Source organism: Muntiacus reevesi, chromosome 18 (genome assembly GCF_963930625.1).
Source record: "Muntiacus reevesi chromosome 18, mMunRee1.1, whole genome shotgun sequence".
Classification (NCBI taxonomy): Eukaryota; Metazoa; Chordata; class Mammalia; order Artiodactyla; family Cervidae; genus Muntiacus; species Muntiacus reevesi.
Window position 1 is genome coordinate 20,686,729 of NC_089266.1, and position 20,663 is coordinate 20,707,391.

General features: G+C 53.1%; 1 protein-coding gene across 1 annotated transcript; it reads left to right on the forward strand.

The window, feature by feature from the left end:
• The first annotated feature begins 7,547 nt into the window (after positions 1 to 7,547).
• On the forward strand, positions 7,548 to 11,624 carry LOC136149036 (keratin, type I cytoskeletal 14-like). The gene is made up of 8 exons (XM_065908892.1): positions 7,548 to 8,114; positions 9,343 to 9,425; positions 9,967 to 10,123; positions 10,274 to 10,435; positions 10,517 to 10,642; positions 10,739 to 10,959; positions 11,052 to 11,098; positions 11,530 to 11,624. Exons 1-8 carry the CDS (start codon positions 7,560 to 7,562, stop codon positions 11,622 to 11,624), a joined length of 1,446 nt encoding a protein of 481 aa, XP_065764964.1. The 5' UTR covers positions 7,548 to 7,559.
• The last annotated feature ends 9,039 nt before the right edge of the window (positions 11,625 to 20,663 follow it).

Here is a 20,663-nt window from a genome sequence, read left to right on the forward strand (position 1 = left end):
AAGCTAAACATGTTCACTGTGCCAAACGCCATGCTGGCTACTCACCATGAATTGTCAACTCCTCTCAATAAATCTGCAAGGGAGGTTATTAAACCCATTTGATAGGAATCAAGCTCAGAGGGCTGCAGTGACTTGACCAAGGTCACATGGTTGGTCAGTGGGGGATCCTACACTGGAACCCCAGGTCTCACTAACCTGGGAGGCCCTGCTCCCTCCCTGGCCCCTCGGTGTCTCAGCCTAGGCGTGGGCTGCGTGGCGTTGAATCTGGTCCCCCACTTCTGACTGATGGAAACTGCTTCTTCCTTCCACCCTCCAGGCCGGAACTGCCCGGGACCCCTTCCTTTCTCGCCCTCTGCCTTACCCTCTCCCAACCTGTTGCTCAAGGCTCCTGACGCAGCTATTGTGATTCCCAGGTGCTGACTTTGCTGGCGCTGGAGTTCCCACAGCCACGCCCCTGCCTGGGAATGCCGTCTCCCACTCCACCCATTCAGGGATCTTCCTTCCTTCAAACCTGAGTCAAACCTTTCCAAGAAGGCTTCCACGTGCTACCCACCCCCTCTGGTGGCTCCTCAGCTTTGGGCTCCCCTCAGCCTAGGAAGCAGAGTAAGCTCTAAGCTCCATTAGACCTAGATCCTCCATCAGATTGGGCGTCCCCGAGGGCAAAGGCTGCGTCTCCCCTGGCAGTCTAGAGTAATTAACAGTAAATTAACAAACTGAACACTGCTCTGGGAGAGAGAAAATTTGTGGCCCTCTAAGGCACTGTAGGAAGCTACTAGGAGCACAGATTACAGACTCACTGGGAGGGCTGAGACAGGGAAAGCCGGGTGATCCGAGGTGATGGAGTAAGACTTCCTGGGAGAGGAGGGGTCTGCCGACCCATCCTTTATCTGGATAAGGGTGAGTGGCGTCTTCCTTCCCCCTTTTCCCTTTGCTGCCCCCTCTCCCAAGGCGTGTCTCACGGATGCCAGAGTGGCCCTTGAAAACACACCTGACAGTGTCACTGCCCTGCTTAGGACACTTCAGCGCCCCCAGAGCCTCAGAGCACCTCAGCGCAGCCTCTGTCCCTCAGTCCCTGTTCTCAGTTCCCCCAGGCAGATCCGGCCTTCAGCGGCTCACTCCAGCGGTGCTTGAGAGCTTGCATTCTCCATCAGAACCACGTCTCACGCCTCTGTGTCTTTGCTCAGGTGCTTCCCCGAGTAAACAGGATGTCTTCCCTCACTTTCTTAGCTTGTTTAGCATCTATTCGTCGTTAAGGCACAGCTAAGTCAAGAATTCCTCTAGGATGCTTACCCATCCTGGGATGGGTGGGATGACTTCCATTTCTCTGTGTTCCATCAACCCTTCATCCCCCGTGACAACCCACCTACCCACTCACCATTCATCCACCTTACTCTATCTATCCATCCATTGTCTTTTGTATATCCATCTACCCACTCACCTGCCAATCCATCCATCCATCCATCCATCCATCCATCTATTCTTCCTGCCACATTTCCTTACCATCTTCCCCTTCCTCTCTTCCTTCCTTGTTCTCCTCTCTCTTTTACCTCCCTTTCACTGAACATTTGCTTTATGCTCCGCAGTTTACAGAAATCATGTCTTAAATTTGCCTGTCAGATTGATGCTTGGCCTTAAAAAGCATGGGCAGAAAGAAGACAGAAGCAGAAATTCAGGCAGAGGCTGGGAGATGACGGGGAATGTAAGGGTCTGTGGGGCAACTGGGCTGTTGGGATGGAGCTCTGTTTGCATTGGGCATCACAGGTAATTGACTAGAGAATGTCAGCCTTGTTTTTTTTTTTTTTTTTGAATGAGGAGCTAATGGAAGGTTAGTAAATCCTTCTGTTGCTGTCCTTTGACCACCTAACCATTCATGTTCTTAACAACCCGAACGTGATTCTGGGGTACAGACATAGCTCTTTTCACACCACACATTCTCAACCTGCCTAGCTCAGATTCCCAGCTAACAGCTGTTAAACACTTGGTACTTTCAAAGCAGGTTCTGCTGTGTGATTTTGGACCCAACCTTTCCCCTCTCTGGACTTCAGTTTCCCCATCTGCAAAGTTAAGAGACTAGATGACACCTGAGGCCCTTTTCCTCTCAGACTCTCTGGCAGGAGAGGACTTGCCTTTGAAAAGTGAAACTTACAGTCCAGGCAAGCTGGGATTGAATCTTGGCTGAACAGCTTCCTTGCTGAGAACCCTTGAGAATTTCCTCAACCTCTGAAACTTCTGCATCTATAACGTGGGATGGTCAGTCTCAGATTCATCAACTCTTGCAGCTGGCAGGCGCAGGCAGGCCTGCGGACACAGAGACACTTGAATCAGCCCATTGGTAGCGTCAACCCAGATTCTCCCGGGACGCTTGGCCCAGGTGGGCAGGCTGGCCTGGGAAACCAGCGGGTGGCAGAGCTTTCAAGGGGAAAGGGGAGCCAGGTGCTCCAGGCTCCTGATTGCCTCCTACACCTGCAATCCTGCCTGCCAGCCTGCCTCCTTCTGGCCCCTGTGCCAGCCCTGCCTTTCTGGCGACAGATGCTGAGGTCTAGATCAGTTCAGGTTCCAGCTTGTCATTCCTAGAAGTGACAGCCCTCAGCTCTAGCAGACATAACCCTTGCTGTACACAGTTTAGCTGGGACTTGGTGAGGAGAGGGGTGGGCAAAGTGAAGGAGCGTGGGCAGGGAGGGTGTGGAGAGATGGGGGAGGAAGGGCAGGTGACCTGGACTCTGCCAGGAGGAGAGGAGAAGCCCAGCTCTGGGCAGACCCTCCGGGTGGGAGGTGATCTGAGAATCACAAGGAGGGCTCCAACTGAACACTTGACTGTGAGCTTCTCTGGACCTCAGACTTCCTACCTGGAACATGAGGAGGACCCTGACTGTCCTTATCTTTCCCCCATGGCTGGTGCGTGGCGGGGAGGTGGGGGGAGGCTAAGAAAAGCCTCTAGACATCAATGATTAGAGAAAGACTTGGTATCTCTTCAAAGGAAGAGGCATGGGAATACCCTAGGGCACAGAGGGTTTGAGGGGGCCCAGGTTGGCTATGGGCTAGACAAGAGAGCAGGAAAGAGTTCTTTCTTGGGCCTGGACAACCCTCCAAGTATCTCCTAAAAGCCACAGTCCCTCAAGTCTGGATAAATGAGGCTCTTGAGCCAGTGGATGTCAAAAGCTCTTTCCCTGTGCTGATGGATTAAAAAATCAGTGGGTGAAAGTTTAAAAAGAAACAGGATGAATTGCATAGTCTTGCAGTATCTTCCTCAAAGTATTTATTAGTTTCAGTGAGAAAAATAATACTGTAGTGGAGAAGCCTAGCAAACCGACTTTAGCCAGTGAGCAAGGTTAATGTCATCAGCCCCAAGACACATCAGTTCACGTCTTGGATGCCTGAGATCATGCACTGAGAAGGTCATAATGACACATCTGTGGTCTTCTTGTCAAAAATGCATCGCCTCAATCTGATGTTGAGAAATTATCAGAAAAACCAAAACTGAAGGATATTTTATAAAAATAACTGACCAGTACTCTTTAAAAGTGTTAAGGTCTTAAAAGACAAGGAATGACAGAACGGGCTGTCACAGGCTGCAGAACACACGACAACTAGTGAGCAGAATCCTGGAATGGATCCTGCAACAAAAAAGGATCATTGCTGGAGAAACTGGTGAAATTCAAGAAAAGTCCATGGATAATTAACATTATTGGGTCAGTATTAATGTACTGGTTTTGATCATTGTATAATGTTTATGTGATCTGTTCGTATTAGGGGAAGTTGGGTGAAGGGGACACCCAGCATTCTGTAGATTCTGTACAATTTTTGCAACTTTTAATGAAAATTCAAGATAATCTCAAAATAAAAAGTCATAAAAGAGCTCTGTCCCAGAGCAGTTGTCTATTTGTGAAAGAGTCAGAGAAACTGGGTGATGGGGAGCGTGGATCAGAGACCTGAGAATTCGGTACTTCCCTGCTGCTCACTGCCTGGCACCTTTATATGTTGAGTTAAAGCTGCTCCCAGAAGCCTTCCAGATTGGCCCTGCCCACATCTTATCACAACCATCTCTCCGACAAGTTTTCACCACTGCCTCTGCAACAAGGAGAGTTCCGGGTCTGTTACACGTGTAGTGGGTGGAATAGTGTCCCTCTGAACTTTGTGTACACCTGGAACCTCAGAATGTGAACTGATTTGGAAATAAGCTCTTTGCACATGTAAGAGCTGAGAGAAGATCATACTGGACTAGTGAGAGTGTTAGTTGCTCCGTCAACGTCTGACTGTTTTGGGGCCCCACGGACTATAGCCCACCAGGCTCCTCTGCCCATGGAATTCTTCAGGCAAACATACTGTAGCGGGTTACCATTTCCTTCTCCAGAGGATCTTCCTGACCCAGGGATCAAACTCGGGTCTCCTGCACTGCAGGCAGACTCTTAACCTTCTGAGACACCAGGGAAGCCTAGGGTGGGCACTAAATCCAATGAGTGTCCTTAGATAGAAAAGGCCACACAGACACAGACAGATGATGGCTGTGTGAAGACAGGGCAGAGACTGGAGTTGCGTTGCCATAAACCAAGGAGTGCAAGGAGCGGACAGAGGCTGGAAGAGGGAAGGCAAGATCTCCCTCAGCACTTCCACACGGAGTGTGGCCCCTTAATTTTAGACTTCCGGCCTCCAGAACTGTGAGAGAAGACTTTCAGTTGTTTTTAACCACGAGGTTTGTGATAATGTGTTTCTGCAGCCCCAGGAAATGAATACACATGAACTGCACTTTTCTGATATTTATTCATGGCTTCAGTAATTCAGATGTGAGTCCTCTCTTCACTCTCAGGCTGGGGTTTCCAAAGGGCAGAGACTGTCTCTTCAATGAGACTGGGGCTCTAAGGGCAAGCAAGGGCTGTGTCTCCTTCCTCAGACTGGGCTGTCCCAAGGTCTCCCTCCTTAGGAGCCGCTGGGTCCTCAGCACACAATGCTGGTTCTGTGGGGGGGCTGCCGGGCCCTGCCCCTTCACCAGTTTGGATTGGCATCGGTCTCCCTTCAGCAGACTGGTGCTGGGAGACTCACCAACCGCAAGAGGCACCGCCCTCCTTTACCGCCACCTCTTCTTCCCCTTGGAAGGCTGGAGGAGGGTCAGGTAATGGCCACATGCCACAGAAAACCGGCCTGGGAGTCCAGAGGTGGGGGGTACTTCAGTTCCAACAGATGATGCCTCCCCCTAACCCATCACATTAACCCCTGCTGCTCCAGAAAGCTGCCCCTCGTCAAAATGTCAGGAACACCAGGCTGGGCTATTTTCACCTAGATCCCTGTCTCTAGGGGGCAGGGGGGTGGCCTTAGGATCTGAGCCAGGGTCTAGTTCTGGGTCAGGGGGATGATCAGAACTGTTTCTGATGCTGGGATTCCAGGGTCCCTGGAGGTTGGGAGTGGGCTGGCAAAGATCTCTTCCTGGATTGCATGCGTGAACGTATGTGTAAATGGGTTCCCCACCTTCTTTGTCTTTTGGATTCCCCTTTGGCGAGGGGCAAGGAGGGAGCCTCTTGTGGGTTCCACTGAATCAAGTGAGAGGGAAGAAGAGCTCTTCCTGTGTCCCGTGCTCCAGGGAATCTGTCCGTGGTTCCCAGCGGTGGAGAGAGACAGGGTGGTGAGCACCGCAGAGGAAGCGGGTGCTGGGCTCTGCACCCACTGGTGCTCCCTGGGTCCCTCCGAATGTTTCACGTTTCTCTGGAGAGCACCCCCACCCCTCCACCACACAGCCAACAGCAACATCTTCTAACAAAGGGATCTCCTCCTTCAGCCCAAATCCCTGCTGCCTCTCACTGAGGAAATTGTAGGGCTGGGCCGGGGTGGGGGACCATTCTCTGGAAGGAGATTAGCAGTGTCTGTCAGGGGAGGTTGGGGTGGGGCAGGGCCCTCGCTTACTCACATCCTCGAGCGTCCTCAGCATGGCAGATTTGGGGAGCCCACAGCCTCAAGTGTCTGTCTCAGCATTGTCTTCTAAGCCCCAGTGGCGGCAGGTGGGGGTGGGGAGGGCGGCTCCCCGACTTCTGCTTTGGTGGCGGTTGGGGAGGGGGCAGAGGGAGGCTCTGCTTCCATTCCAGGAGCAGTTGATCCAGGAGGAGTCCTGGAGCCTCCAGCAGGGGTTGTTGGGGCCTGTCCGGGGAGATGGGACGTGTCAGGCAGCCTCAGACATGACCACATTCCTCCCAACATGCCTGCCGGGGTCTGTGGGGCAGAGGGGCGGTGGGAGGGCAGGGTGAGGCTGCAGGGGTGCCTTTGGAGGCTGTCTGGGAGATGGCTGAGGTCCGATATACAGACATATGAGGCAGAGCTTGATGGACCCCTGGAAAAGTCTCCTGACCCTTGGCGCCTCAGTAGTTGGGGACCCTTGACTCCACTTTCTGATGCCTGCGCTTCTCTACCCATCAAAACCCTACAAGGGGTCAGACAACGGTGCCTGAACCAGACCCTTCCATGGGGCTGCCCTGGCTGTCTGAGTGCCCTGGTGCCCCCATTCCTGTTCCAGGGGTGTTGCTCCACTCTCTCTCGGGCCCAGACTGGGCTACAACAATGCTACCCAGCCTCTGTGCCTGACTCGACTTACAAAACCCTCTCCCATCCATTGTCACGTTGTCTTTTCAGAGCTGACTCTGCAGTAGGCAGAGTGGCCACCGAGAGTCAGTGGCCAGACTGAGCAGGTGGTATTTACGCCCACTTTACAGATGAGCAAACCGAGACTCGGAGGAGCGTCAGGGCCTAGGTCACACAGGAGTAAACAGCAGAGTCAGGACTCACCTGACTCCATGCTCTTTCCCGAAGTCTTCCATGACCCCCACCTGCCCTCGGCCAGACTAAGCAGCCAATGCCATGGGCATATCCACAGGTGTGTGGAGGACCTTAGGGTCTGTGCCCAGGGCTGAGGAGAGCTGCCTGGATTTCTCTTTACCTGGGGCATTGGGGTGGAAGCCTGAGCCACTTGACTACTGGCAGGGCACGTTTCAGGAGTGTGACAGGCTCCTTGGCACAGCCCAGGTCAGACCTGGGAGGGTCCCAAAGCCTCGTCTTATTTTATAGATGGTAATGCTGAGTGGCATCTCTGTGCCCCCTGTGACTTTGCCATGCTGCTGTTCCTCCAGCCAGGTGCCACCTGGAGTGGTGGGCACCCCCCGAGTGGACGGCAGAGGCTGAGTTAATGAGGAACTAACAAGTCAACAGGCGTATGGTGCACACAGGCCCCACTCCCACCGTCTTGCTGAGCCCAGCACGCGTGCTCCCGGGGTCCGAAGGGAAAGTGTAGCCTGCAGGCCCACACCTCCTCCTGTGAATCACACCTGGCGGGACAAGAAACCCCAAACACCCTGAACAATGAGTTTCCAGTAAAATATGACAGACATGATGAGGTGGAAGAGAGGAGGGATCTGCCTGGGAGTTGGCACTGGCCTCTGGGTGATGAAAGCCAAGGGGAATGGAAAATGCCAGGCCCGCCCCTACCCAGGAGTATAAAACCAGGCATCCTTCTAACTCACCTCAGCACCTTTCTCTTCCCTGCCGACTCGCTCACTTGCTCATTCATCTCTCTCCTTGGCACCATGACCACCTGCAGCCGCCAGTACACCTCCTCCAGCTCCATCAAGAGCTCCGGGGGCATCGGTGGTGGCTCTAGCCGCATGTCCTCCGTCCTGGCTGGAGGCTCCTGCCGGGCCCCCAGCGCCTATGGAGGCCTGTCCGTCTCCTCCTCCCGCTACTCCTCCGGGGGTGCCTGCGGGCTGGGGGGCGGCTATGGTGGTGGTTTCAGCAGCAGCAGCAGCTTTGGCGGGGCCCTGGGCAGCGGCTTCGGTGGAGGATACGGCGGTGGCCTCGGTGCCGGCTTTGGCGGTGGCTTTGGTAGTGGCTTCGGTGGTGGCGTGGGTGGCGGTTTTGGAGGTGGCTTTGGCGGTGGTGATGGGCTCCTGGCAGGCAGTGAGAAGGTGACCATGCAGAACCTGAATGACCGCCTGGCCTCCTACCTGGACAAGGTGCGTGCCCTGGAAGAGGCCAACGCTGACCTGGAGGTGAAGATCCGTGACTGGTACCAGAGGCAGCGGCCCGCTGAGACCAAGGACTACAGCCCCTACTTCAAGACCATCGAGGACCTGAGGAACAAGGTGTGTGGGCCAGGCGGCGGGAGGTGCCATTCTAGCCACCTCACTCAGGAGCAATGGAGGCTCAGAGCATTGATTGCTTTGAATTCTTAGACAGGCTAGCCTCCATCCCCTTCTTCTGGCTCTAGATGCCCCCAACAGAGCTGGTCTATGAGAAGATGGTCTCCCTTTCCCCACCTGGCTCATACCTCTCTGGACTCGAGACCCATGAGACACCAGGGGTTCCTACCCTTACAAGTTACAGGAGAAGAAGCTGAAGCTTTGGGCTGTCTGCCCAAGGTCACATAGCAAATTAATGGCAGAGCCAAGGCTAGAGCCCTTGTGCCCCACCTGCCAGCTTGGGAGGCAGCAATCTGTTCTCCAGCCCAGGCGAGGAGCGAGGCTGTAACGGGACCAGGCTAGACATCCAAACCGCTCATTAGCTGGGCTGTGGCGGCTGCCTCCATGAGTCTTGGCACAGGCAGCCCCTCCCCACAACCAACAGGGCATGGAAAACCCACAGAGACAATCAGCGGTGGCCCACCTCACGTGCCCTGCACAGGAGGGGAGCTGGGGGGACTTGTGTCATCTGACTCTTGTTCCTTGCTCCCATATCACCCCAGGAGTCTGCTGATCTTGGTGTCTGGCTCTGATGCTTTGAGGGGATTAGGGAAATCAGATGATGAGGGAGGGAACTCTAGCCAATCCAGAGTTCAGTCCATCCCCAGAGACCCTCCCCCCACCCCCATTTGCTTCTTCTGTTTTGAATCCTCTGTGCCAGGTGGATCTCAGTTTGTGGGAAAGCCCCACTTAAGATCCTGTGCTCTGAGGGCTTGAGAAGGAGTGCACGTGCCTACAGAGTACTGGCAGGCCTGGCTTGTGCAGAGAGGAGAATTCAGGTCAGGAAGGGGGTCTGGAGAGCCTGGTCATTCTCCTCAGTGGCAGGGAACTTGAGGCTCTGAGACCCATCTCAGGTTTTGCAACAAGTCAGTGGTAGAAGCAGGACCAAAACTCAAGGGCTATTTATTTTAAAGCCAAGGCTCTTTCTATCCATTCTGATGACCATGAGCCAGCAAAGTCCTGAGTCAAGGCTGGACCAATGGGGATTATCCTTTAGGCTGCCATGGCAAAGGCTTGTGAGGAGTAGTGTGAATTCAAGAAAAGTATGAAGGTAAAGGCCTGATGCAGGCTGAAGTCAGGTCTAGCTAGCACTGTCCTTTCCACCAATGACCTGTGCCCTTTCCATCTGCAGATCCTCGCAGCCACTGTGGACAATGCTAATGTTGTGCTGCAGATTGACAATGCCCGTCTGGCTGCTGATGACTTCCGCACCAAGTGAGTTTGCGGTGGTGGTTCAGAGCACCCGGTCTCCCCTGGGTGGGGCATTTTGGGAGCAGTGTTCCTGAACAGAGAGTGCCAGTGTCAGGATGGCTGTGTGCAAACCCCTTGGGGCACTTGTAAAAATACAAGACTCTTGGGCCCCACCCTTGGGATTCTGATTCAGTTATTTTTAATAGGCTACCTGGGTGATTCTGATCCACAGTCAGATTAGGGAGCCACTGCTTTAGGGAGAGGCACTCCCCACTTCCCAACTTGCCCCTGAAGTGCAAGAGGTACTTGCCTTCATATTTGAAGGCTTCGAAATATGGCACCTCCCCTCCATGAATTCTACAGCACAATGAACTATCTTATTCCTGTCATTGTCCCCTTCCCCAGATGTTCATATCTGAGGAATAATGGGCATTATGTCTATCCATGCCAATCAAGACTGGCTCCATAAACCACCCAAGAAGGCCAGCTATGGACAGAAGGAGGAAGAGAACAAAACCACCAGTGTGACTGGGGTGGGTGTCTCATTTCTCTTGGGTCATTCCAGGTATGAGACGGAGCTGAACCTGCGCTTGAGCGTGGAGGCCGACATCAACGGCCTTCGCAGGGTGCTGGATGAGCTGACCCTGGCCAGGGCCGACCTGGAGATGCAGATCGAGAGCCTCAAGGAGGAGCTGGCCTACCTCCGGAAGAACCACGAGGAGGTGAGAGCTAAATGGAAAAGCCTGCTTAGAGGGTTAGCTGGGAGGGAAGAGATGCAATTCAGATGGCTGAAGACAACATTCAGTCCAGGAACACCTCCGACCGGGGAATTCTAATCGGCCTCCATAACGGATTGTTCATCGGTTGTGTAGGAAATGAACTCCCTGAGAGGCCAGGTGGGCGGAGACGTCAACGTGGAGATGGACGCCGCCCCCGGCGTGGACCTGAGCCGCATCCTGAACGAGATGCGCGACCAGTACGAGAAGATGGCGGAGAAGAACCGCAAGGATGCCGAGGACTGGTTCTTCAGCAAGGTGGGCAGCATTCGGAGTGGAAGGGACCCAGGAACACCTTTTCCCGAACTTCCCGTGAAAACGGTGCCTTCTTTTCTGCAGACAGAGGAACTGAACCGCGAGGTGGCTACCAACAGCGAGCTGGTGCAGAGCGGCAAGAGCGAGATCTCGGAGCTCCGGCGCACCTTGCAAAACCTGGAGATCGAGCTGCAGTCCCAGCTCAGCATGGTAGGGGCGCGGCCGGGCCTGGGGGTATGTGCACAGGGTCCCGCTGGGAGGGAGACCACTCTCCCTGATTCCTGATCTTCTTTCCTTCCCTCACAGAAAGCATCTCTGGAGAACAGCCTGGAGGAGACCAAAGGCCGCTACTGCATGCAGCTGGCCCAGATCCAGGAGCTGATCGGCAGCGTGGAAGAGCAGCTGGCCCAGCTGCGCTGCGAGATGGAGCAGCAGAACCAGGAGTACAAGATCCTGCTGGACGTGAAGACCCGGCTGGAGCAGGAGATCGCCACCTACCGCCGCCTGCTGGAAGGCGAGGACGCCCAGTGAGTGCCTGGAACTCCTGTCCTGTCCCCCAATGATCACCCACTCCTCCACCGCGGTGTCTAATGATCTTCGCCCTTTTCTGTCTTCACAGTCTCTCCTCTTCCCAGTTCTCCTCTGGCTCTCAGTCATCCAGAGATGGTAAGGCCTTCCTCCTCATCTAGTCTGAACTCAGGACCACCGCCTGTCTCCCAGCAGGTCTAGGATGTTAAATAGGGGCTTCTGGAGGTGTTGAGCTAGGGTCCCATAGTTAACACCATGGACAGAGCCCCACATGGTCTTCCCACCAAGGCCGGTCCATTTGGGCGGATCTGGACAGAACCATTTTGATCTCAGTTATTAGGACATTCCAATCTGAGGACACAGACTCCCTGACCTTAGGGCGCTCTAGTCTAAAAGAAATGTGTTGATAATATCAGTGCCAGAGTAAGAGCAGTGGGTGAGGCGGTAATCAGGGGACAGGGCAGTAGGGAGATGGTTCATTTAAGTGCTCTGGGCTCCTTGGCCTCTGTGCTCCTGATTTCTCTATTGCCACCCACCACTAGTAACGCTCTCTCTTCTCTCTTCCCTAGTATCCTCCAGTCGCCAGGTTCGCACCAAAGTCGTGGACGTGCACGACGGCAAGGTGGTGTCCACACACGAGCAGATCGTTCGCACCAAGAACTAAGGCTTCTCTGCACTGCTCACACCTAGAAAGCCCCCCAAGTGGACACAGATTTCCTTGGGGGATCCCTTCTCCTGTCCCCTCCTCCCCCAAGCACTTGTCTCGTGAGCCCTGTTTCACCCTTGCCCCTTCCAGCAATCAATAAAGCTTCATTATCTGAGTTGCACAACTCCTGTCTCTGCCTGGTCATTGACAGGAGTGGAGGTGGGGAGAATGCGGGGGAGGCATCTCTTGGGAGCTGTCAGAGCACCTGGCTGTGGCCTCTGGGACTGGGAGAAAGAACTTGGGGGAAGATTGGGCTCAGGTCCCAGGATTGCTTTCACCACCGCAGAAGATAATGTGTGTACCAGGTCATATGTGGCGTCTCCTGGAACATTCATTCATTTACTCACCCCTCTATTTACTTATTCATTAATTCAACAGATATTATTGAGTGCCTTTTGCAGTGCCAGGCACTATGCTAGGTTAGGGATTCTTAACATTTTGGTCTTTAGGGACTTCTTTGAGTGTATATTAAAAACTATAGATCTCTTCCCACCCCCAGTAAGCATACATACATTTGCATATAATTTATGAGATTCACAGTTCCCCTAAAGCTCATCAGTGGAGGTCCATGAACCCAGTAAGTTTCTATGTTTCACTAAGAGTTTTGTCTCCCTCCATTCCACCTGTTCTTGCCTCCAGAGCTGGGTCTTCATCCTGCCTGCCTTTAGTTGATAAACAACAAGTGGATTAGTGTCTCCAAGCTTCAGTTTTCACATCAGTAAGTTGGGCACAATAAGAGTATCTACCCCAGGACTTTGTTGTGAAAATTCACATGTCAGACCTTTACCACAGTGCCCGGCACCTTGCCAGCTCAGAGCACGGCTGTGTGAACTTGTGCATGGTGACTCTTTTCCATAATGAGGGTATTTTTAGAGGCTTTGGGAACAGATGGGCTGATTTTGAACCCTGGGTCTCTTTTGAATTAGCTCCATGCTCCAAGAAGCATGGTGAACTCTGCTTCTTAGAGTTTTCTTGGGAATCGAGTGACTGAATGTGCTTCAAGAGGCAGGGTTGCAGGAGCCTCCTCTGAGGGGGATTGTCTTTTTTCCTCTCTTTTTGGAGGGCTGGAGAAGAAGGAGGAAGGAGAGGACCATACCTGAGTGAGTAGTGGAGATTCCAGAGGTGGGTAGGGCTCATTGCCCCAAGGTAGGAAAAAGTTAACTAGTCACTGTGTCAATTTCAACAGCTCATTCATTTGGCTGCATGAATGAAGCTTCAAGGGGGAGTCAGGGTGGGACTTGGGTTAAAGGCAGTCTTTGAAGGCAAATGAGCTAAAAGACACGGCTAGAATCAGACATCCTGAGCTGGAGTCGCAGCTCCTACACTGACTAGAATCTGGGCAAGATTCTTTCTTGCAAAATGGGGAACGAAAACCCTCACTGTGTTAAGTCCATGTAGGATTAAATGATCTCATGCAGGAACGAGTTTAGCATTGTGGTTGGCACATAGTTGGGGCTCTATAAAATGGAAGTGTAAGAGCGTGAGTTATTAGGAAAAGGAATGAAGTAATGTTGGTTTCTTTGACCTCATCTTCACCTCAGGAAAGAGAGGCCATAAGCTCCAGGATGTCTTTTTACCTGAGTGTTGCTCTAAAAAGGGTTGATCCGGGGTGATCTCTGGGTGAGGGTGGGGCATTCTGGAGGTGAGCAGCAGAGTTTTGGAGGTATGAGGGGACGATTCAGGGAGGAGAAAGGTTTCAAGGCTCTTCCTTGGAGATTGAGAAGAGGTGGTTTTATGGCCCTAAAAGTGACAAGGCCCTGGTGGGGAGGGGCTGGGTGACACCCCTGGGGAGGCTGGACCTTGAAGACCTGTGTTCCCAGCTGGGCAACAGGTTCAATTGGCATGGAGTCGGGGGAGTGGTCCACAACAGGAGGACAGAGAGCAAAACATATCCACAGTCAAGGGCGAGGACTGTGTGAAGATTCTTGGGACATCACTGGCCTGGAGGTGGTGCTGGATTAGTTTCCACTCCCAAGGAAGGTCTGCTTTTGAGCAATATAGAAATGTGAGATTTCTTAGACCTGGCTGTGGTGGGGCTAGCATCTTCTCTGTAGGGGCTGCCATTACTCTTTGGAGGGAATCAGGTTTGTTTGACTTAAAGCTGGAACAGGGGGCTGCCTGACAGAGAGCAGGCTCAGAAGTGGAAGGGGAGGAAGTCAAGCAGTGGGTTTTGAGGCGGCCCCACCCTCCGTAGCCATCTCAGAGGCCCACATGGAGCCCACTCTCCTCTGATGTGCATCCCTCAACCCTATCACATCCCACTGGGAAAAGTGGAGCCCACACCTTGAGGCCAGCTGCTGACCAGTGCTCTCGTCCACAGGCCCTGACACCACAGATACCCAGCTGAAAACTTGGGCCATTTACTCTCAGGAAGGCAAGACCGCCTGCCCCACCGCCACCCTGTGTCTAGATGATGGGGAACTTGGCGAGCGACTCCATAGCGCAGTCTAGTGGAGGCAGCAGGAACTGCCTCTCAGAGTCCCGGGCCGCCTGGCCTCTCCGCCTCCACTTTCCCCAGAGCAATTAGGAAGGAGTGGACATCTCTCTGTCCTCAGAACACAGAGGGCGATGTGGGAAGGGCTGCAAAGCCGGCTCCTCCAGCCGCCTCCTCTTTGGGGCACAGCAGCTTTGCTCCAGGTCACAGGACTGTGAGTGGCCGAGCCCAGCCCTGCTCCCCCAGGCTTGTGCTCATTCCTATTCTGTTTTCTGTCTCTCAGGATGAAGCTGAGAGCCCAATGGCACCAATATTTATTTCTCCTAGCTGACTCCAGGTTTTTTTTTTTTTTTTAATTGGAAAAGGTCCATTTTGGGTTTCCATTTTGGGAAATTCTGGGTCCCCTTTAGGATGGGGGGGGGCTATTTTCCCCTAAATATTTATTTACTTATTTGGCACATCGGATCTTAGTTGTGGCACATGTGTTTTTCTCTAATTGTGGCACATGGATCCAGTTTCTCCTCAGCATGCGTGATTCTATCAACAGTTCTCCCACAGGGATCAAACCTGTGTCCCCTCCATTGGAAGGCAGATTCTCAACCACTGGGCCGCCAAGGAAGTCTCTGGGGGGCTCTTTTTGTTGTGAAAAGACCTCAAACATGTCCAGGAGCCACTACAGGCAACAAGAGGCTTATCTCCCTGTGGTTATTTGATCAGGTGAAGGGCTCATCCTCACAGCCACAGACAATCTGGTTTGGATAACGTAGCTAACTAGTTCTACAGGCTGGTGTTGGAGGAGGCAGCTCTAAGGAAGACTGAAACCCAGGAGGCTGGTGGTCCCGAGGTTCTGACCTGATCCTCACTGAGATTGGATGCTGCCACAAAGGGGACAGGGGCTACGCAGGACTTCCAGGGCAATGCCCAGATTCAGACAGACACGGAGCAAGCACCAATCCGAGAGCTGCCCTTTGCTGGGCCAGCACTTTCCCGATGGGCTTCCCGGTGCAGTGCTAGCAGCTGTAGGGCAGGACTGGGAAAGAAAGCCTTTTTCCTTTGAGGTATTCTGATGAAGACGGGGTGAAAAGAGACACAGAGAGATGGAGAGAAACAGACATGCATATAGACAGAGAGAAAGAGAGCACGGTGTGTGGGAAGAGAGAGAGAGAGAAGAGTCAGAGAGAAAGGAAAACAGAAGAAGACAAGACAGTGAAGGCCCTGGGCTAGGAATAGGTAGAGAGGCTCACTTGTTCATTCACTCAATCGTAGGTATTCACTGAAGCTTACTGTTCTAGGTGTGGGGAAACCTAAGGATGAACTGAGACAGACTGAACAAGGAGAGAGATAAAGTGAGGAGGCTGGGGGTGGAGAGAGGGAGCCCCGGGCTCATCTTAGCTCATCTTAGCTCCCACTCACTGTAGGACAAACCTGCTACACCTCCGGGTTTAGCTCTGTGACTGTAACCATGTTACATACCCTCTCTGAGCCTTAGTTTGCTCACTTGTAAAATGACTGTGAAATTAGTACCTACCTTATAAAATGACTCTGATGGTTAAATACGAACAGGGCAAGCAGAGCAACGGGAGTCTTACCTGGAGCCCTGGAGGTGCTTTCATAGAAGAAACCACACTCCTCCAACCTTTGTGTGCCCTTCTCCCAGCCCCACTTAGCACAGATGAAAGGGGACTCAACAGACTAGGAGGATGGACTTATGAGTCAGAAGACTGAGAACTCGTTATCCACATAGTCCAAGGGGAAGTCGGGGGTGGACACATTGCCACTGACAGTCAGGAAATGTCCCTCTGGGTGCTAGATTCACACCCAGAGCTTTACAAGATTAGTTCTCGAGCCTCACAGCAGCCTGGGGAAGTCAGAAGTATTTTTTTTTTTTTTTTTTACCATCCAAATCCTTTACTTGACAGCTCACCACTTTTTGTCCACACTGGTCTTCTGTCCTTGCAGTTGCTTTTCTTCTGCCCACCTCAGGACATTTGCACATGCTCTGCCCCCTCGCAGGCCATCCCCACCCCCAGGACGCTCTTCCGCTGGCTCTCTTGCACTCACCCTTCACTCAAGGGTTTCTTCCTCAGGGAGATGCTCCCCAATCTCCCCAGCTGGGCCACACTGCCATTATGTGTACCCCATTTTCCTGCTGACAGTACTCAGCCCAGTTTTGCATGGTACATTTATCCTTGAGAGTCTGTTTTAGCCCATAGCTGCCTAAGGAGGTAGGGGCTCTGTCTGACTTCATCACCTCATCCCTAGCACCCAGTAGGACATCTGACACAGGGTAGGTGCTCAGTAAAGGATGAATCCAAACTCACAGAGAGGAAGTTGAGGTCCAGAGAAGGGAGACTGCTTCCCCAAGTAAGTGGAAGAACCTGGCTTTGGACTCAGAACTGTCCGGCTCCAAAGCCAGTGTCCTTAAAACTCTTCTGCTGGGCGTGTCCTTGCAGACACAAGCCTGGGGTGTCCAGGCTCAGGGGAGGAGCCTATCGCATCCCCTGCTCTTGTCCATGCCCACTGGTCTTGGAGAAGGGGAAGTCTGGCTGGGTGGGGTGGTGGCAGGCGCCTAACGTGTGAGTAAAGACTGAGCGTTGACAGAGGTGCAGGCGCCCTGGCCCTGCTTAGGTGGCTAATGGAGGGGCGGGCCCATGCACCACGCCTGCCCTCCTTCCCCCTGCAGCCAGCTACCTGATGACTCAGGGCCCTCCTGGGGCCCCACCTGGGCCCCATGACAGACAGCAAGTTGGGGGGAGCAAGTGGGAGGTGTGAGCAGCTGGTTGCAGGCAAGCAGTGGGGTCCCTGTGGTCAGAGGAAGGCTGACCTCGTCCCCTAAGTCCCCATCCCCTCCGCCCTTTGGGGACACCTCGTAGCTGGGACTGTGTGGTCCTTCTCTGTGCCTTTGTCTGCCTGAGTCCTCGAAGCCCCTCCGCTCCATGCTCTGCTTGGAGCGCCGGGGGCACGGGGGGCACCGTGGCTGCTGGCTTCCCTGTGGGCCTGGCTGCAGCCTTGCCCAGGGGGCTGCAGAGGCAGCTGACTCTGCCCGGGTCTCGGACGCCGGGGTGTCCTGAGCTGCCCGTGCACCGCTCCCTGTTCACGCTTTGGAGGTTTCCCACGGTGGGTGTTGGAGGTGAACCCAGAAGGCAGCCCCCGAGCCCTGAGAGAGTAGAGGAGTGAGCCATGTCATATGGCCTTGGAGAAATGGCTTGCTCAGACCAGGGCTCTGCCAGCCTTCTTCATCTCTGACCCCACCTGGCCCGCTCTGGTTCTCTGGGCCACTCAGAGAGCTCGGGAGAGGGCGAAGGATGGCCCCCAGGTGCCGAGGAGTGGGACCTCATTTCTGGGCCATAGGAGGTGTCCAGCATTGCAAGCTCCTCTTTGTACTGGAGGCAGGGCCAGATGTGGAGAGGATTGGCAGATGTGGGGAGCAGAGCTACACATGGGGAGTGGTGGGCATTCATGGAGAGGCTCCTCCAGATAAAGGCCTCACACACACCATCTTTCTGGCCCCTGACAACTCTGCTCAGAGCAGTTTCTCATGGGGAAACTGAGGCCAAGGCCCTGGGGATAGGGATGCTGAACTGGGAGGCATCTCCTCTCTCCAGCCCGCTGCCCCTCCGAGCTCCAGTGGGGAGAGCCAGGACTGAGAACAGAGGCAGGCTGGGGGAGAAAAGTAGATACTGGAGCCGATGTGCGGGGATGGCCAGATGTGGGAGGATGACCCCGGCCCTCTTAGCTCTCAACGAAGAGAGGGGAGCAGGCAGTGACCAGGGTTTCCTCCATGCGGGCAGAGAATCTGCCATGTAAGTTCAAAAGTCAAGGGAGACTCAGGTTAGACAGGCAATCCAGAGCAAATAAACCATTAAGTCCTCTTCTGGCCCTGGGAGGGGAGAGAGCTGGCTGTGCAGTGGTCCCCAGGGGCAGTCTCCCTGGGCAGCTGCAGTGAGAGTCTAAGGATGGGGACCTGCTATTCGGAGCTGAACAAGAGTCAGGGCATGTTTGGAGGGCAGGAAATCGAGGAGGTGGCTGAGGGCAGGGATTGGTGGGCTTGGGACTAGGGCTGGAAAGAGGCCATTTCTCACTGAGTCAGCTGAGCAGGGGTGCCCCAGCTGGGAGCATCTGGTCAGCCAGGCTGGTCTCAGCTACCCTGATAGAGACAGACCTGGGTCCTTAGGATCCCCCAACATGACTGAATTTGCAGAGAATGGACATGCAGGGCCCCAGAGGCACTATGCTGTTGATTGTTCCCTCGACTGCTCCCCCTGCTTCTGCCCAAACTCTCCTCCATCCAGCTAGGTCACCCGGGACCTGAGGCTTCCATCATGGAGTGGCAGCATCAGAATGGGGATGGGGGAGGAGGAAGAAAGGACGATAGAAGCAGGCCCAGGCCTGGGATACGGTCTTCCCAGGTCTCCAGGCATGTTGCAGGTAGATGCTGGACTCACTGGCAGAGCTTGGTGGGAGCCTGGGGAAAGGTTGACAGCCAACACTCTCACCACCAAGCTTAGTCTAAGAGTTTCCCAGGTGTCAGGCATTCACAAAATGCCTTCAATACTTTTTTGTATTATCTGTTTAATCTTTTATTTAACGTATTTAGCCCTAGTCATTTATTTAGTGCATTTTGGTGCATCAAAGCTCACCTTTCATTTCAACAAAGATGTATTATGAAGGAATGGGCTTCTCTGGTGGCCCAGATAGTAAGGGATCTACCTGCAATGCAGGAGACCTGGGTTTGATCCCTGGTCAGGAAGATACCCTGGAGAAGGGCATGACTACCACTCCAGTATTCTTGCCTGGAGAATTACATGGATAGAGGACCATAACCTGGCGGGCTATGGTCCCTAGGGTTGCAAAGAGTCAGACATGACTGAAGCGACTTAGCCCACATTCATGTTATGAAGGAGAGTCTGTATTACTACCAAAAAATGGAAATCAGAATCACTTACCAGAAATAAAAGGAAATGATACAAATAAATACTTAATGTCTAGCTAGATACTGTTGCTTCCTAAAAGTTCTGGGTCTAAGGCTGGTTTTGGTTTTATTAAACAGTGTGATTGTCAAGAAGGGAGGATATTGAAGAGGGCTTAGGGTCTGAGGTTTTCTCCTTGACTGAGCAAAAGTTTGGGAAATTGAGAAAGGAAATCTTTTTTTTTTTTCACCAAATGATTTACTATATTATTCAACACAGCCTCCATACATTACCTAAAAGCATCTCAGGAAACACTGGTCGTTTCTGAAAGCCTTTTTAGCTGCAGCGCAGAGGTCATTGTCTCTTCTAGAGGTCATTGTTGATGATGCTAGCTTCTCTCTTCTTACGTTTAGCTCTTCTTTAGGCTCTTAGCATTTCCTACCTGGAGCTGGTTATCTTCCCTTCATTCAATTTGTTGGGATCCTACTTGGACCAGACCTGGTGCTAGGCACAGGATCAAGTTCAAGATGAGCCGCGGAGGCATAGAGGAGTTTATATTACTCACGTGGGGTGGGGATGGCGGGGCACAGAGAAACATTGTGGAAACTGTAATGGAGCAAAGTGTAAACCAGATGGAGAGAACCCAGGAAGGCTTCACAGAAGAGAGGGCACACAGGTGGGTCACCAAAGACGAGCGGGAGTTTTCTGGGTGGAAAAGACAGGGAGGAACACCTCAATTGGAGGGATCTGCAAGCTGAGCATTCTCCAAAGCATGCAGGGTGTGTGGGAGCATTGTATAGTTTAGTTAGGGGTCCTGGGGAAGCAGGAGAGATGGGGCTAGAATGAAAGATCAGGATGAGCCTTGAAAACCAGGAATGTGAACATTATCTTGGGGGTGAAGGGAGGTCAGTGATGGTCAGACAAGGGTTGGAAAGTCCACTCTGCCTCTTGTGTGGAGAAGGAGTCAGAAGGCCTGAGAAGAGCCAGGAGTTGGTGGCAAAGGTCCAGGTGGGGTTGGAGTGGATAGGGACTTGGGGGGGCTGAATGAGAAGAGGTAGTCTAACATTTTCAGGCCTGTGTCTCTTACTAGGAGATGGGCTACTAATGTCATCATTTTATAGAAGAGGGAATGGAGACATAGAGTAGTCAAGTAACTTTCCAGAGTCACACAGCTAGTGAGCACGGAGCTGGGGTTGAGCTCAGGTAGTCTGGTCCCAGAGCCCGCTGCCTTCTCTCCTACGCTCTTCTGGCCTTGCTCACCAGAATATACTCCGACTTTCTGCCAGGGACAGGGGCTTGTACATTCCAGAAGGGCAGGATAAGTCCTACATCTCAGTATCCTTCCCAGGGCTCAGTATAGGCTAGACACCTATACTGGTCAATTTCCTATCCATTGCTGGCCTTGCTGAAGGACTAGGATGCTCGAGCCACTTGCCTTCTTGCTCGAAGGTCAGGTTGTATCAACACTGCTTAGTTAATTCAGTCCGTTCTCCCAAGTCCTTCGTGTGAGCTCTGCTTGCCACTTCCAAGTGCTGGGGGCACATTGCTTTGTTACTGTCTCAGTGTTTCTGCCATGCCACTCATCTCTTCCATCAGATGGAGACCCTGAGAGCAAGGACTGGGCTCCCCATCAGTTTGGGGTTCCTTGAGGCC